An 18,467-nucleotide genomic window follows, 5' to 3' on the forward strand; every position below is an offset into this window, starting at 1 on the left:
TTTTGGTGCCAGATCTGGATCCTGGCACGTTGTCTCGGCTTCATCTGTCCTTGCCGGCTGCGGATCCAGCCGTCTCCGAGTCCCATGTTTGGTCCGGCATGTGGGTGTGGTTGGGGATGACCTGGGAGGAGGGAAACCCCTGGTCGACCTCCCATTGACCACGATGCCGACGATGGCCCCGACCCAGGTTTTTCCCTCCTGTGGGGGTGTTCGACCCCCCTTTCCCCCACGTCCCGCATCTCCTTATCCCAGGTGAAAACCTTGGCCACGTGCGGCCGGGCGACAACGGCGCTCCAGCGTCATGATATTATTGAACACGCCACCTTGGGATGGGGGAGGGCTGTGGATGTGCTTCGAGTAGTGTTTCATGCAGGATGCCAAGGGTGGTGGGTTTGAGGACGCCTTCCCACTCCCGTTGTTGTGGTTCGCTGTCCAGCGACGATGTGGGCTTGCTGGCCGGTGATGGTGCTCCAGTGTTGGTGCAAGTGGAGATAAGGTCTCCCCTGCGGCAAAGTGTGAGGAGAGATGGCGGTCTCTCCTATGTCCTTGACTTGGTTGGCCTGGCTTTTGCAACGGTGCTCATTCATGCGGCGGTGATCTTGTTACCCTCCGCTTGGTGCATCTCTACGACTTCTGCGCGTGCTGATCCTCTTCAACATGGAGTTCATCTTCGACTTGATCGTGTTGTTTTCTTTGGTGGCAACTGAGGGAGTCCTGGATTAGGGGGTGTTCGGATGGCCGGACTATACCTTCGGCCGGACTCCAGGACTATGAAGATACAAGATTGAAGACTCCGTCCCGTGTTCGGAAGGGACTTTCCTTGGCGTGGAAGGCAAGCTTGGCGATACAGATGTTCAGATCTCCTACCATTATAACCGACTCTATGTAACCCTAACCCTATCCGGTGTCTATATAAACCGGAGGGTTTTAGTCCGTAGGACAACATACACATCAACAATCATACCATAGGCTAGCTTCTAGGGTTTAGTCTCTCTCATCTCGTGGTAGATCTACTCTTGTATTACCCATATCATCAATATTAATCAAGCAGGACGTAGGGTTTTACCTCCATCGAGAGGGCCCGAACCTGGGTAAAACTTCGCGTCCCTTGTCTCCTGTTACCATCCGGCCTAGACGCACAGTTCGGGACCCCCTACCCGAGATCCGCCGGTTTTGACACCGACATTGGTGCTTTCATTGAGAGTTCCTCTGTGTCGTCGCCATCAGAAAGGATGCCTCGCCCCGTCTTTAAAGACGACACCGTTGCTAAGGGAGCTTTGGCTGTCGGCCAAACCCTCCGGCTAGGTGGTTTTCTTATGACCGCCTGTTCGGCTTCTGCGCCGACGATGACCTCTCGAGCCATCGAAAACAATCTTCATGTCAGTTCGGAACTTGCCAAGCAGTTAGACCCAATGGAGCTTTCCTCCATAAACGAGCTCTTGGATCACTTCGCCGCCCTGGGAGTCGCTACGGATTACGACCAGATTGGGCCTAAAACCGATCTGAGAGAGATTAACTCTCCTCAAGTCACCCATCACGTTGTCGTGGTAGAGGGACAGTGCGGCGACCCTTCGTCTATCTTAAGGACTCGCTACGTCCGGATTCCCAACCCCTCCAAGCCGGATACCCGCGGAGGGGAGGATATCACTCAAGACCTGAACTTAGAGTCAGGCGACGGGCTGGATTCATTGGACAACACCCAGGCATCCAAATTTTTGAGTTCAGAAATTCCTCGGCCTCTGAGCCTCAGATGGGGTGAGGCTTCGGATTTAACTCCACCCACCCATCCCAACATAAGCGATCTATCCAAAATCAGGCAAGAGCCCGACGAAACAGTACATTATTACTGAGCTAGATTCCTCCTGGTTAAGAACAGACTAAGGGACTGCCGCGAGGAAGACACAATCTTAATCTTCTGCAATAATTGCACAGACAAGGGAATACTCAACGCCATAAGTCATCGTGATATCACACGCTTCGCTGACTTGGCGTCCATTGTACAAAAGTATTGTGCGACGGAAAGCGTCTGGAAAACCAAAATAAAATTTTGGGACAATCCGGCCATAAATACAAACCCAGTCCGAAATAAACGGGTCCAGCATAACCAGACACCCAGGTCAAATACCAAAAAGCAAAAACCCTCTATAGGGCATGGAACCGTACTGGAAGGATGGCTTAACGGACCCTGTAAAATTCACAATACAGAGGACGCCACACCAACTCACAGCCTTAGAGCATGTTGGATACTCCGGCAGGTGGCCAAAATTGGCGAAAACCTCCTAAATCCAGAGGCCACAGAAAGCCACCCCAGCGACACCCATACGGTATTAACAGTCTTCGAGACTTTCGCATCAAACAATATGCGAAAAAGGACACTCCGCAGCCTTGCCAAAGTCTACCAAGTAACAACAATAAACCCATGGAGTGACACGGCTATTACCTTCAACGCAAGTGACGAACCTAAATTCCGAACAGCCCGAGCACCAGCCGCATTGGTCCTCAGCCCAATAGTGGATGACTTTCGTCTTACCAAGGTACTCATGGACGGCGGCAGCGGATTGAACCTCATTTACGAGGAAACCCTTCAAAAAATGGAAATAGACTGGAACCGCATTGAGCGAAGCAGCACAACCTTTAGAGGAATAATCCTCAGTCGGGAAGCGCGTTGTACAGGAAAAATCACACTAGATGTGGTGTTCGACACGCCGGATAATTACAGGTCCGAAGAGATCACGTTCCATGTGGCTCCGTTCAGCAGCGGTTATCATGCTCTGCTAGGGCGGGAAGCGTTTACAATCTTCCAAGCAATACCCCATTACGGGTACATAAAGCTCAAAATGCCCGGGCCTAACGGGATCATCACTCTCGCTAGTGATCCGGACATAGCACTCCGCGCCAAAAACAAGACAGCCGCACTGGCCCTCGAGGCACTATCCGAAGCCCTAGCGGCTGAGGAACTGACTGCGCTGCGCTCTATGGTGAATAGGGACGATGTGGTACTCAACAAAAGATCCAAGTCCATCTCCTTTAAACCGGCGGACGAAATAGTCAAATTCCAAGTCCATCCAACGGACCCAAATAAAACAGCTTCCATCGGGGCACAGTTAAACCCTGATGTAGACGCCGCACTGCGAGAGTTCCTACGAGAAAACTGGGACATTTTCGCCTGGCACCCTTCATACATGCCAGGAATCCCACGCAGGCTGGCCGAGCACAGCTTAAATATCCAAACAGGATTCAAACCTATCAAACAGGCTCTTCGACGTTTTTCCAAACCTAAGAGATAAGCTATGGGAGAGGAGCTAGCAAAGCTATTGGAGGCCGGATTCATCAGAGATATAAAACATCCGGACTGACTAGCAAACCTGGTGATGGTACCAAAGAAGGACAAATCCTGGTGCCTGTGCGTTGATTTTAAAGACCTTAACAAGGCTTGCCCAAATGATCCCTTCCCCCTCCCCCGCATCGACCAAATTATCGACACTACCACAGGACACGATTCGTTGTGTTTCCTCGACGCATATTCCGGCTACCATCAAATCAAGATGGCAGAATCTGACCAATCTGCAACGGCATTTATCACACCATACGACCCATTCTGCTTCAACACAATGCCCTTCGAGCTCAAAAACGCCGGCGCAACATATCAGCGCATGATTCAGACATGTCTGGCAAGCCAGATCGGCAAAACAGTGGAGGCATACGTAGATGATGTGGGCGTCAAAACAAAACATGTCGAATCTCTAGTAGACGACTTGAGGCTCACATTTGATAACCTCCGAACATACGACATCAAGCTCAACCCGGAAAAATGCATTTTCGGCGTTCCAGCCGGAAAGCTCTTGGGCTTCATTGTATCCGGTAGAGGAATCGAAGCAAATCCAGCCAAGATCCGAGCTCTGTCGCAACTGGATATCCCAAAGGACCTCAAACAAATACAAAATTTAACCGGATGCGTGGAGGCTTTAAGCCGCTTTATCTCCCGCTTGGGAGAAAAGGCCCTACCCCTTTACCGCCTTCTTTGGCGCACCGAACACTTTGAATGGACGGATGCAGCCACGGCCGGACTCGAAGAGATAAAAGCCATACTCGCAACAAACCCAGTCCTGGCCGCGCCAAATATTGGCGAACCAATGCTATTATACATTGTAGCAACACATCAGGTTGTAAGCGCAATGCTCGTCGTCGAACGAGAAGCGGACGGACACAGATTCCCCCTTCAAAAGCCAGTCTATTATGTGTCCACTATCCTCACTCCTTGCAAATCATGGTACCCGCATTATCAAAAGATCGCGTACGTGGTATTCATGGCATCCCGGAAGCTACGACACTACTTTCAAGAGTGTTCAATAACAGTAGCCTCAGAAGTACTACTTAACGATATTATAAACAACCGTGACGCAACGGGCCGGATTGCAAAATGGGCCATTGAGCTCCTCCCGTTCGACATAACTTATAAGCCACGGTAAGCCATCAAATCGCAAGTCTTGGCCGACTTCGTCGCAGAATGGACGGAGGCCGAACTCCCTAAAGAGTACGGCACATATTCAAATTGAATCATGCTTTTCGACGGCTCCAAGATGTTGGCCGGACTAGGGGCTGGCGTCATTTTTACACCCCCACAGGAGACACAGTTCAATACGTACTCCAGATTATGTACACGGACTCCAACAACGCAGCCGAATATGAGGCCCTTTTACATGGTCTCCGGATGGCAGTATCCATGGGCATTCAATGCCTAGAGGTGCGCGGGGTCTCGAACCTCGCAATATCCCAAATAAATGGAGACTTCGATGCCAAGGATCCAAAAATGGCAGCTTACCGCAACGCCGTCCTAAAAATGTCAGCTTGGTTCGAGGGGCTTGAATTTCACCATATAGCCCGGGAAAATAATCAGGCGGCAGATGTCCTGGCACGCATCGGCGCAAAACGCGATGTAGTCCCCCCCAACATCTTCTTGGAAAGACTGTTCAAGCCATCCGTAGTATGGGAAGGGGAGCCGGACAATAACACCCCGGACCCAACCGCACTGCCTGACACCGAACATTCTGACACAATCGGAGGCTCTGCCAATGAAATAACACCTTCAGCCCCCGTAATAATGGTCGTCATCGCCCCGTGGACAGAATGATTCCTCGCCTACCTCACTAGGCAGGAACTCCCCGAGGACCAAAATGAGGCACGCTGCATAGTGCGGCGATCCAAAGCCTACAGAGTCCACGAGGGAGAGCTTTATAAGAAAAGCACTACCGAGTCCTTCAAAGGTGCATCTCCGAAGAGGAGGGGCGGAATCTCCTGGCTGAAATTCATGCCGGACTGGGCGGTCATCACGCTGCAGCTCGGTCCCTTGTAAGCAAGGCCTTCCGTACAGGCTTTTATTGGCCGACGGCCCGGGCAGACGCTCAGGACTTAGTCGAACGATGCACCGGTTGCCAGCTCTTTGCAAACCAAAGCCATATGCCACCCACCACCCTCCGAACTATCCCCATTACTTGGCCCTTCGCGGTTTGAGGGCTCGACATGGTTGGACCCCTTAAAGGCGGAACTCACAAGCAAAAATACTTACTGGTCATGGTGGATAAATTCACCAAATGGATAGAAGCCAAGCCTGTTAAGACGGCCGAATCCGGACCGGTGATAGACTTTATATCCGGGGTCATACACCGTTACGGCATTTCCCACAGCATCATCACTGATAACGACACGAACTTCACGGCCGACGAGGTAAAACTCTGGTGGAAAAACATGGGCATCAAGCTCGACTATGCTTCCGTCTATCATCCACAAACTAACGGCCAGGTCGAACGTGCAAATGGTCTTATCCCGAGCGGCATTAAACCCAGATTAGTGCAGTCCCTCAAGGAATCTAACACGCATTGGGTAGAGGAGCTCGACTCCGTACTCTGGGGGCTGCGGACCACGCTGAATCGCACCACCGGATACACACCATTCTTTATGGTGTACGGCGCAGAGGCAGTTTTGCCCTGCGACATAATTCATGACTCACCTCGAGTGCGCATGTACGAAGAACGAGAAGCCGAGCTCGATCGGCAGGACAGCTTAGACGCATTGGAGAAGGAGCGTGACGTGGCAAAAGCTCGTTTCGCATTCTATCAATAGCAGGCTCGAAGATACCAAAGCAGAGAAGTACGGGCCAAAAATTATAACGTTGGCGAATTAGTTCTACGACTACCGGACAAGAAAAAGGACAAACTCAAGCCCAAGTGGGAAGGTCCCTTCATAATTGACCAAGTCCTGACTGGTGGAGCGTACCGCCTGCGAGATGCATCGGATAACCGACTCGAGCCGAACCCATGGAACGTAGCCCGTCTCCGAAGATTCTATGCCTAGCGCCAGACTCTATGTTCGTCTCCTTCCTCTGTCCATTTTTTATATATTTTCTATCTTGCATTTCTCTTCTTCTTCTCTCTCTCTTATAGCCCTTAAAGGCTCATAAAGTGACGCGCCATCTGCGCTCATTAAACCTAGGGGCTTCTTTAAACAGAAGCTTATTCATACGGGCTTCATGCCCAACACATGCGTCACACTTCCGCATGTACCTTTTATTCACCATTATATGCATCAATATGACTTAAGTTTTGGCCAAGCTGGGTTGCCTGGCTCCTGTGCTTACCCCTACGTTTCCGATTGTTCGGCTAGGTGGTAAAGGGAGCACCTCTGCGATTGTTACTGCCGGGTCAGCCGGACGTGTACCTCAGACTGGGTGAAGCCGAAAGCTAGCGTTTTTAAGGGAATATTCGGTCGGTGAACTAAAGATGATCTTTTTTATTTTTATCTATACGCCCCCAGATGATTTTCCTGTGTTTCTTTTCGCAGCATGGACATGCACCTTAGGGCATGCCTCCCAGGGAAAGGAACTCCTAACGGAACTATTCTCCCTGGAAGATGTTTCTTACTAACCATGTAATATAACATAACTAGTCGGGCACTTGTCTGTTCACGCACTAATGACCCCTACGCCTGGTCTCCATGCATTCCCCGGTTCCTATATAACCGCATGGGAATTCAGAGACACTTCGGACCGTCAGGTCCCGAGGCTGAAGCGAAAAGGTCGGCCATGAAAAATGATCTACAATCCGGCTAGAAGGCATTATAAATGTCAATTAAATTACATAGTCATTTTGACTGATCGTAGTCCTCTTCAATACCATCTAATAGGCTGTCTAATTTACAGTCCTGCTGGGAATACTTTGTGTCCAACTCTACTTGGCCGTATACTAAGCTTTCAGGGATCTCCTTCCCATCAGGCCCTATAGGACCGACCTCGGCCATGTGGTTGGGGTCAGCCTTTGCGTACCGCGTCTTCACCATGGCCCAGGCCTCCCTAGCGCCTTGACGGCAGGCTGATATCTTCACAATCGGAAGCGCCACCGTGCTACTTTTAGCTTCTCCGCAAGCTCTCCAAGACCTTCGGGCATGGAGACGGATGGCCACAGGGCCTGGGCGACGCCTCGCATCGCCTGCCGAACTCGATCGAGCAGTTGAGAGAGCTCGGGAAGAAGGTCACCCGTAGAACCGAGCATCTCCTCTGCAGGACGGCCTGTCAGCACACCTACAGACATTGCTCTGTTAATCGACTTCCCCGCCGAACTTTCTTTCAAAAGGTTCGTTCAAGCACTTACTAAATATGCCGCGCCGAAGCCGCTGATTCTCCTTCACGGAGTCTGACAGCTGGGCATGAACATCTTTCAGCTCGACGCCCAGCTTGGTGTTGGCATCTCGGAGATCGTTCTTCTTCCCCATCACCATTAACAGCACCCTCTCACCAGCCTTTAGCTGGCGTAGGAGGTGTTGCCTTTCCAGATCCAATCCGACGCCATCTGCAATTTCATTTGTCAGATCCGCACCAAAGCCGTGCTTCGCAAAATACTTATCTTTCGAAGTGTATATTACCAGAGGGGGCCTCCTTAGGCTCCCCTGCCGCGGCTAGTGCGACCTCAAGTTGGGCTTTGCACTCTTCCAGCTCCTTGGACATTAGGGAATTCTTTTCTGTAAGAACCTGCATAACAAATGATCCTTAAATCAGTTATTTTAATTGTTTCAAGTCTCGGGGGCTACTGGTATATATATAATTACCAAAATTTTCTTACCCGTATGTCCTTTACATATTGCTCCGTGGCTCTGGTTAGACCATTTTGAGCGGCATGAAGGTACGCATCTCCCGACTTAAAGGCATCTAACGCCTCTTGGGAGAAACAAGCGTCGCGAAGAATTATCCGGCGATGCCTGTGGTTCATGGCACTCCCCACCTCAGAGTTGGTGGCAGACAACCTGTCCACATCCTCCGTCGGAGGAGCGTCCGGTGCGCGCCTTGTGTTCGGCCCCTCTTCCGGGCTAGGCTTTGGAGCCTGGCTGGTGGAGGCGCGATTGGCGGTCTCTCCGAATATAGTTCGGTGAGGTCTCTTTGTCCTGAAGAGGGCACAAGTGTTAATATGCCCTGAAGGTACGACACCTGGGATAAGGGGGTGCGCCATACCTTTGCGCTGACGCCCTGGTCCGGACTGCACCTCTTTTCGGCCCGCGGGGCCCTGCGGCCCCTCGTTGGCTTGTCGCCGCAGGTTCGGCCTCCTGTTTCTGGGAGGCCGGGATTAGTCCTGGATAATCGGCCGTAATGGCCACCAGGGCGTTGTCCTTGCTTAATTGATGGAACACTCCATCAATCAGATCCACCGAAAGCTCGGGATCCTCTTGCGAGTCCGGGTCGAGGGACCGTCCTGGGTCCTCGGGTTGTGGAGGAGGGCTGTTTATTTCTTTAACAGCATGGCGCAGTTCCTGCGTCGAAATCACTAAGATTAAATACTTAACAATGGGGATATAAAACGGATGGGCAAGATGTGATCACTCACCCAACTTGGAGGATTGTACATGGAAAATCCACCCTTTGGGTCGACACGAAGAAAATCCTCCTCTTCTCCCTTGTACAAAGCGGACAAGGTCTTTATTAGAGCCGCAGCCGAATCCGGCCCCTTACGGCCGTAGCGGGTGGTGTCGTCCTCCCCGTTGAAATCCCACATGGGGTGGCCTCTATACTGTAGCGGCTGCACCCCTCGCATGATGCATGCGGCCATGTCCCGATCATGGTTAGTCCGGAATGAGCTAACAATCTTATCCGGCCCATCAGGTAAACAATGTTCCTGTCACTTTCCCTTTGAGGGCTCCATGGGCGCCAGCTTAGGCGCTTCTTTAAGGAAGCATTGTTGAATTCAGGGAGGCTGATCCGGACAGGGTCCGGCAGCGGGACGTCTTCTATGTAAAACTATTCCGAGGGCCAGTCTTCGGACGCCTTCTTTGGGGTTCCGGACAGATAGCCGGTCCCGGCGATGCGCCATACTTCGGCTCCACCCACTTGATACATAGACCCCTTTTTGGAACGGGGCACGAGGCAAAATAGCTCCCTCCACAGTCCGAAATGAGTTTCAACACCCAAGAACAGCTCGCAGAGGGCTACAAAGCCCACGATATGCAATACTGAGGCATGCGTGAGATGATGTAGCTGGAGGCCGTAGAACTCCAGCAGCCCCCGGAGAAATGGATGGATTGGAAATCCGAGCCCCCTTATTAAATAAGGGACGAGGCACACCCGCTCTTCTTTGGAGGGATTAGGGGTGCTCTCCGCTTGCTCTCCGCCGTTATAGATGGCAAGACCGGCTCGAACCGGGATCATATAGGCCGGGGGGAGAAATCCCTTGGTCTGGAGCATCACTAACTCGCTATTCGGGATGGAGCATCTTTCCCAATATCCAGGCTTAGGGCTGGAAGGGCGGGAGGAGGAGTCGCGACGGCTGGCCATGGTGGAATGAATCTTTGTCGAATGCGCTCTGATGAACACTCGCGAAGGGGGAAGGTGTGGTTTGGATCTAAATCCTCGTCTCCTTAAATAGGTCAGCTTGTTTACGCGGCTAGGGGTGTGAATGTAAAAACACTCAGACCTTTCATATTCGTTTGACACGTGGGGAGCAGCCATTATTGGGCGCAGAAGCCAAGGAGCGCAACATCTACAAGAAACCAGACTTTATTCAACAGGTACATGGAATTTGGAGGAGAACCCGCCTTGCAATACCGAAAACAATCTGCGCGCCGGACTCATCGTCATTGAAGCCTGGTTCGGGGGCTACTGAGGGAGTCCAGGATTAGGGGGTGTCCGGATGGCCGGACTATACCTTCGGCCGGACTCCAGGACTATGAAGATACAAGATTGAAGACTCCGTCCCGTGTCCGGAAGGGACTTTCCTTGGCGTGGAAGGCAAGCTTGGCGATACGGATGTTCAGATCTCCTACCATTATAACCGACTCTATGTAATCCTAACCCTATCCGGTGTCTATATAAACCGGAGGGTTTTAGTCCGTAGGACAACATACCAATCAACAATCATACCATAGGCTAACTTCTAGGGTTTAGCCTCTCTGATCTCGTGGTAGATCTACTCTTGTATTACCCATATCATCAATATTAATCAAGCAGGGCGTAGGGTTTTACCTCCATCGAGAGGGCCCGAACCTGGGTAAAACTTCGTGTCCCTTGCCTCCTGTTACCATTCGGTCTAGACGCACAGTTCGGGACCCCTTACCCGAGATCCGCCGGTTTTGACACCAACAACAACCGTGTATGGCCTTTTCTAGTTAGCATCTTTGTTCTAGCTGCCTTCATTTCTTTCTTGTGTCAAGTCTGTATCCTGTATGCAACACCATTGTATCCCCTAGCGGTTGATGGCTTCAGTAATTTGAAGTCGATTTTTATGCCTTTTCTCTAAAAATCATAGATCGTCTGGACTGGTATTACTACACGCAACTGTCATTTGTTACCCCCAATGTAAAATAAAGCATAAAGTACATTAACTGGAACTCGAATTCTAGTTCGATCCCTGTTGAAAGCAAATTTAGAGGTCGAAGGTAGGGTAAACCTCCTTTTCAAAATAAATAAATTAATCCAACTTGGTATTTTTTTGGCGAAATGATCTAGATCTATTATTAAAATTTACCGAAAATACAAAACACATCAAAACATAATGAAAATTACATTGAGATTCTGAACCCACCGAACCGACCACTACCATCACGAGAACGAGCCGCCGTCGCCACTGCTCCCCTATTGGAGCTGGCTTGACCTTGTCGATTACATCTAGCAAGTCTTTGTGCATGTGCCCCTAAGGACCATCGCCGTGGAGCCGCGGTCGTCGCTGTTGAATCCCTGAATAGATCTGAAGTATCTGACATCAAATCTCGTCACACGATGAGAACTCTATCTCGCCGCCCCAAGGAGACGACTTGAATCTACGCCGGAGCTTCGTCGAGTATGTGTAGAAAGATGAACTCGAAAGGATCGAAACCCGAAAGATAAACTCAAAGAAGAAATGTTGTCATCTGACCGAGCGCCGCACCTTCTACGACTGAACAACCGTAACCTAAACTACTAACCCAAGCGTGGGATTCCCCTCCCCACCATTGGCTGCCGGGGCGGCAGACAGAGGGAAGGAGAATCCATGGACTCGCCGACAAAGTTTGAAGGGGAGAGTTTGCGCGAGCCACGGAGGGGTAGCGGAGTAGTCGAGGAAGAGGAATAATCCAACTTTGGTACTACTTTGGCTAAGCTAGGTTTCAGTTTCATGCTCAGCCGGCAAACCAACGCAAGTTAATTTGCCCTACTCGCTGGCCTAATCGATGGGTCAAACACACCGTATTGTATTCTTGCGCGGTACGCCTCGCTTCGCTAAGCAAGACCTTTAAATAAACGACTGTGATATTTAGCACACGTGTGTCATATAAACAAAACTGCCACACCTCTATTTTTTTCATTTTAAAGTATCACACGATCTCTCGTCCTTTGACCTCGCCTCCTCCCAAACGACCCCGCAGGCTCGCCCGAGAAACCTGCTTCTCCCGCACATCTCGGGCGCCCACCCTCGAGAAAACTGTCACTTCTTCACGTCTACCACATGATTTCTCCTCAGGACAAAGTTACCATGGTATTCGTATGCAAATTATCAGGCCTGTGTTGCATAACTTACCATGCTATTTACATAGAATGTACCACGTACTATGCTTCAACAACTATATCCCTTCAAAGTTACCACTGTATTTTGTACACAAGTTATAAGGTCTTCGACGTGTAAAATATCGTGATACTTACACATAAGTTATCAAGGTATATGTACATCAACCTCCCCCCGGTCAAAGTTATCATGGGGGATTGTACATGAGTTACCGTGTCTACAGTTCGTATATTTCATGGTACTTGCACCTAAAAATCTGGGTGTATTTCGCTAGCTTTTTCCATAGGTTCAAAATTACCATGATGTTTTTGCGTAACTTATCATGCCTATAGCACGTGTGCCCCTCGTGACACTAAACATTACGTGACTTTCCCGTGGCACGCCATGTATTGTGTTCATCCAAGAGGCCCACGCGCTACACGAGTGTATGTTTTTAACAACTTATTTTCCTTTGGTAAAAGAGTTATCATCATGTTTATATTGCAAGTTATCGGTTATGCGGTGCTTATATTATCATGTTATTTACAAAAAAATTATTGGGGATGTTTTGAACAACTTTTTCCTGGAACAAAAAAGCTATCATGGTGATTCTAGGTAACCTATCAAGTCCGTAGTGCTTAAAATATCATGCTATTTACACAAAATTTATCACGGGGATGTTTCAGCAACAAATCCCCCCTCTCCCCCGTTCAAAAACTTAACATAGTGTTTAGTTATCACAGTGCATATGTTTTCATACTATATACACATAAAAATGCCAAGGGAGGGAGGTATACTACCGTGCTATTTACATAGAAGATACCGGAGTATCTTAAAAAAAATCCCTACGGTCAAAGTTACCATGGTGTTTCTACCTCAGTTATCAGATATACGCTCTGTATATTACCATCTATTTACACATAAATTATCAGATATCTTTTCACATTTGTCTTCCCCAATGGTTAAAGTTACCGCGATGTATGTATCTAAATTATCAGGTCTATGACGTGAATGTTATCGTGCTATTTACAGAAATTACCGAGGGACGGGTTCAACAAATTTATTCCCAATGATCAAAGTTACCACGATGCTTGAAACAAAAAGTTTTCAGTGCTAACATATTAAAGGCAAAAACATGTCAAAAAACAGTATTTCCCTTAGCTTGTTCGACAATGAGTGTCATAGGTGAGGTGGTTAGCTTCCTTTGTTGATTACCTGTAGACCAAAGATCAAATCCTAGTCGATCGGGAGTCGTGCGGGAAAGGAAATAGATCGGGAGGAAACTGACGGCGCTGGATGCGTGTGACAGTTTCGCAATCTGTCACACGGTTGCCATATACATATTTCGTTAAATAAATAATCGGCAGTTGACTCTTATTTTTTCTCTTTCAGAAATTCAGCCCTGATATTTATTTAAAAATATCCAGCACCTGGCCAGCGCGCATTTGCTACGCACAATGCAGAAGAAAAGAGTATCTCGCGTACAAAACCAGAACCAAAAATCCCATTTCCTCACTACTTGGTTTACTTGGCACACCATCTAAGCTGATTTAATATTCCTGCTTAGCTTGCAAGCCCACCACAAGCTTCCCCTGCCTTTGCCACCAAAGAAAAGAAGTCCGAGCAAGCTGGCCTAATGGCTGGATCAAAGCAAACACACCGTATTCCCGCTAGATATCTCGCTAAGCAAGAGCTTTTTAATAATAATCGCCATGGCGCCATGTTACCTCCTGCGCGTCCGGCGGTAGGGCTGCGAGTTGATTATATAATCGGTGCATGCCACCCCCTCGTTTATTCTTCCAGCTCCCGGCCAGCATCCATTCCCAGCCTCTCGAGATCCAAGAAGTCCCGCACTAGCGGCGTACGGTGCCGTGTGTGTGTAGTAAGTAGGTACTCCCTCCGATCCCATTTAGTCTGCGTATAACTTTTTCCCGAAAAATCCGGAATGGTCTGCGCATTCGGTTCAGCCACCCATTCTTTCCTGGAATACCCCTCCTCCTTCGCTTCGCCTCCTTCTCTCGCATTAATTAAGCCAGCTAGCTCGCCTCCTTTTTCTTCCTCGTACAGTACGCCAGCACGCATGCGTCCTCCTCCTATCTACTCGCCTTCTACTCCATCTTCTTCTCCTCCCTCTCAAGCTCAACCTCATGGAGTCTAGCTACTTGTGGGAAGACAGCCAGCCTGTAGAAGACAGCGAGCTCGTGCTTGATAGCCTGCTTGCGGAGGACAGCATGCTCGCTGACTGCAGCGCCCCGGACGACGGCGCGCTTGACGACGGCGACGTCCATCCGCACTACGGCATTCCCGCAGAGGGCGCCGTCCAGAAGGACGACGGAGCACTCAAGAACGGCGTCGACCACTCGCGCGACGGCGTTCCCACGACAGGCGGCGTCCTGCAGGGCGATTGCGCACTCGCGGACGGCGTCCTCCAGCTGCCTCACGGCGTGTCCGTGGAGGGCGGCGTCCTGCAGGGCGATTGCGCGCTCGCGGACGGCGTCCTCCAGCTGCCTCACGGCGTGTCCGTGGAGGGCGGCATCCAACAGGGCGATGGCGCGCTCGATGCCACCGCGTCCTCGCCCAGCAAGGCCAAGTCGTCCTCGTCCACGGCCCAGTGGGTGTGGTGCACCTCTTCCATGGCCTCGTCCTACACCGACAGGATGCTCCGGGTTCCATTGGATCGTCCCAGGACGAGCTCTCCCGCGGCCGGCGAGGCCCAATCTTACACGACCTCGGCCTCGTCCATCGACGCTGGCGTCCATGCTGTTAGAACTGCCACCTGCCGCGTCGGCGTGGCTGCAGTTCGTGCGTACGGCCAGCTCGCGTCCAGAGCCGCCGCGTATGGCGAGCTCGCGTCCAGAGCCGCCACGCACGGCGCTCCGACGGCCGGCGCCGCCACGTACGGCGAGCTCACGTCCAGAGCTGCTGCGTACGGAGCTCCCACGGCCACGCCCGGTCAAGCCTAGGCAGCTGCGACCGCGCGCGCTGTTCTCGCGGCCGCCGCCGACGTCGGCACGGCTCGGATCACTACCCCCGCTTCCGCCTGGGGTGTCCGCGCTGTGCACGCCGTCCGCAGGGCTCGGACCACCGCTTCCGCTTCCGCCTGGGGCATCGGCGCCGTGCACGCGGTCAGCAGGGCTCGGACCACCGCTTCCGCTTCCGCTTCCGCCTGGGGCACTGGCGTCGTGCACGCCGCGTTCGTCGCCATGGGCATGCTCCGCAGCAGCGTCTTCTGAAATTTAAACGTGGGCAACAGATCAAGAAGGGAAGATAAAACGGCATAAGATCAAAGGGAAAAACTCGATCCATACCGTCATCGCTCTCCTCGAACACATACACGTAATGCATGTCTTCAGCATTGCCATCATAGTGTTCTTCAACCTCGTTCCAGTTAATGGCGGAGTTGAGGTCGAGGTGATCCATTGCATGCTCGTGCTGATGCAGGGAAAAGCATACGGACTAAGGAGAGGTGTGTAGGCTGGTCTTTCCATGGAGCTTGATTTATAGACATGATTTTTTGGTTTTGGAGGGAACTGCAAATCCATGGCGCTGGCGGCCGGTAAGCTAATTTTCGAAGCAAATTTTCGAGGCTACTTCATGGCGCTCTGCTTGTTTAGGAGGGAAGTGAAATTGCGCTGTGTTGCGTTTAGGAGGGAACTTGAATTGTTGGCGCTATACAGTTTTGATCGAAGCAAAAATCTGTGGAAGATCACATCTCTTTTGAAGAGAAGATTGCTATCTCTACTCGAGCTGCTCATAGGCCAGCGTCACGGCATGCACGTCGTGTGAGAGAGAGAGATAGACAGCCATGCAACATGCAGAGAGAGGAGAATGCGGGCGGAGAGCCAATGGGTTGCATGGGGGCATTTATTGCTGCTTTGCTCCTCCCGTCCACGCGCATGCGCAGAGGGGCATTTCTGTCCATATAGCATGCAACGAGCCCACCTCTTGGTATCCGGGTCTGCTCTTAGGCGCAGACAAAAAAGAATCGGAGGGAGTACGTACGTGATGGGCGACGACGGCGCCAAGGCGGCCACCACGACGATCGTGCGGCTGCGGGAGCTGCTGCACAAGTGGGCCCTCGGCGCCAGGGGCGACGCCGACGACGGCGAGGAGGGGGAGGGGGAGGAGACGCACGCGCCGGCGGCGGGGGCGGGAGCGGGAGCGGGAGGTGCGCCGCCGTCGATCCCGCCGTTCGTGCTGCGGCGGCTGACGAGGACGGTGACGGTGGACTCGGACGACGAGGGCTGCCACAGCCCGGAGGCGGCGCCGGACGTGCCGAGGGGTTACTGCCCTGTGTACGTGGGGCCGGAGCAGCGGCGGTTCGTGATCCCGACCGGCTACCTGGGGCACCCCGTGTTCCGGCTCCTCCTGGAGAAGGCCGAGGAGGAGTTCGGGTTCCGGCACGAGGGCGCGCTGGCCATCCCCTGCGACACCGAGGCCTTCAAGTACATCCTCCAGTGCGTCGAGCGCCACGACAAGGGCCTCGCCGCCGACGACGTCGACGTCGACGGTATGTTGCCCGTCGTCGACTAGCCCCCGAGTCGTTCGCATACTGTACTAGCACAGGATGGATCGTTTAACCGTGTGATGGATTCATCTGTAACAGTGTTCTGAATTATGTTCGTTTGCATTTAATTTTCAGAAGGGAACCTGCGCAGTGTGCTAGAGCCAGCGTCGTCAGTTCATCATGTTTCGTAGATAGTGTGTGTAATGATGTAATTTCTGTCTCTTTTTCTAAGGAAAGACCTAAATATAGGATCAAGAATTAAATTGATCCGTCAAAGTAGTTTGGGTGTAACTGGTTGTGATCTAAGTATGTTAGTACAGTTTGTAATGGTAATTGTTCTGGCTTTGCTGGGCTCGCTCGATCTGTTCGTCAGGCACCCAGCGCGTGAGCTATGGAGGCAGCTAGAGCGCATTTCGCTCGATCTGCGGCCTCCATTTGATGGGCTTTGGCAACCTTCTCCATGTGTTCTGGCTTCCTCTTTTGATTTATCGCCCGGTTCATTAACATGTCTCTGGCTATGACTGACGGGAAAACATGGAAAACAGATACGCATGTCTCCTGCTGTCACTTATTTAATGTGTCAAGCCTCAAGCGTCCCAATTCCACTGTTGCTTGTCAGCCAGCGTCTCGCCATCCCGTCCCCCTCCTTCTGAATTTTCATACAGAAATGATGCGCATTTGGTCACTGCCCGTTTGATCCCTGATAAAATGCCCCTAGCTTTGTTTTGGAACAGAAAAATGTCCTGCCCTGCAGTGGTTCATCAGGTCGAGCGTTCATCACCTTGCTGCCCAAGAGTGCCGATTCTGAATCTTTGTTTGACTACCGTTCGATCAGCCCCATCCATCTTGTCGCGAAGTTTTTTTTCTCTCCAAAACCCTCTCCCTTTCCTTAAAAAATAAAAATAAACCTCTCCCTTTGGCTTGCCCCTCGGCTTGGTGACATGGTGTCGGTGAACCAAAGCGTGTTCATCGCCGGACGTATCATCCATGACAACTTTCAGCTCTTGAAACACACCGCACGTCTCATTCACATCCTGAAAGTCTCACGCATGATGCTCAAGATTGACATTGCCTGGGCATTTGACTCAATCTCATGGCTATTCCTTCTTCATATTCTCAGCCACCTTGGTTTTGGCCTGACTGGCGCGAGTGGATCTCCATCCTCCTCTCCACGGCATCAACACATTTACATGTTAATGGCGTGCCCAGGCACCCCATTTCCCACGCCAGAGGCTTATGCCAAAGCGATATGCTCTCCAGATGTTGTTCACTCACGACATCGACGTCCTAAATGCTTTGATCCAGCGGGCGGCTGGCAAGGGATTGCTCCGCCGGCTCACTCCCTGGCACGCGACATCAAGCATCTCCCTTTATGCTGATGACATAGTCACCTTTTGCCATCCCTGACGCACATGACATCGCGACCATCAAAGTGCTCCTGCATGTCTTTGGCATTGCGTCCGGCCCTAGCACCAACCTTGCCAAATGCTTTGCCACACCGATTGGGTGCTCCGAGGAGCACCAAGACACGATCCAGAGCAACCTTGCTTGCCCGATTTCCACCTTTCCGGTGCAATATCTTGCTCTCACAGTGACTCTTGGCAAGGTGCCCACGGTGCCCCTACATCCCCTGCCCGAGAAGATCAAAGGCAAGATCCCCACGTGGTGTGCCGCTATGCTCTCTCTTGGCAATCGGTTGGCCGTAGTGAGGCATGTCCTATGTGCTATTCCTAACTACTTCGTCATTGCCATCACGCTCAACAAATCAATCCTCGCGTGCGTCCATCGGGCGATCCGTGGCTTCCTCTGGGCAGGAGACAAGTATGTACGCAACGATCAATGCAAGATTAATTGGCCTCGCATTTGTCAACCTTGGGTCTTGGAGGCCTCGGCGTTTGGGATCTCCACCGAGCTGGTATGGCCCTGCGGGCATGATGGATTTGGATCCAATGCACCGACCCAAACTGCCC

General features: G+C 51.4%; 1 protein-coding gene across 1 annotated transcript; it reads left to right on the forward strand.

Moving 5' to 3' along the window:
• The first annotated feature begins 13,575 nt into the window (after positions 1–13,575).
• On the forward strand, positions 13,576–16,852 carry LOC119301608 (auxin-responsive protein SAUR36-like). Its single transcript, XM_037578604.1, has 3 exons — positions 13,576–13,880; positions 15,985–16,500; positions 16,633–16,852. The coding sequence occupies exons 2-3, from the start codon at positions 15,996–15,998 to the stop codon at positions 16,686–16,688; spliced, it is 561 nt and encodes a 186-aa protein (XP_037434501.1). The 5' UTR covers positions 13,576–13,880; positions 15,985–15,995; the 3' UTR covers positions 16,689–16,852.
• The last annotated feature ends 1,615 nt before the right edge of the window (positions 16,853–18,467 follow it).

Source organism: Triticum dicoccoides, chromosome 5A (assembly GCF_002162155.2).
Source record: "Triticum dicoccoides isolate Atlit2015 ecotype Zavitan chromosome 5A, WEW_v2.0, whole genome shotgun sequence".
NCBI classification, from domain to species: Eukaryota; Viridiplantae; Streptophyta; class Magnoliopsida; order Poales; family Poaceae; genus Triticum; species Triticum dicoccoides.

Excerpts from the sequence above, each read along its gene's own strand:
- LOC119301608 (XM_037578604.1), top strand. The coding sequence starts at position 15,996 with ATGGGCGACGACGGCGCCAAGGCGGCCACCACGACGATCGTGCGGCTG. Across the intron at positions 16,501-16,632 it reads CGACGACGTCGACGTCGACG|AAGGGAACCTGCGCAGTGTG; the intron begins GTATGTTGCCCG and ends TTTAATTTTCAG.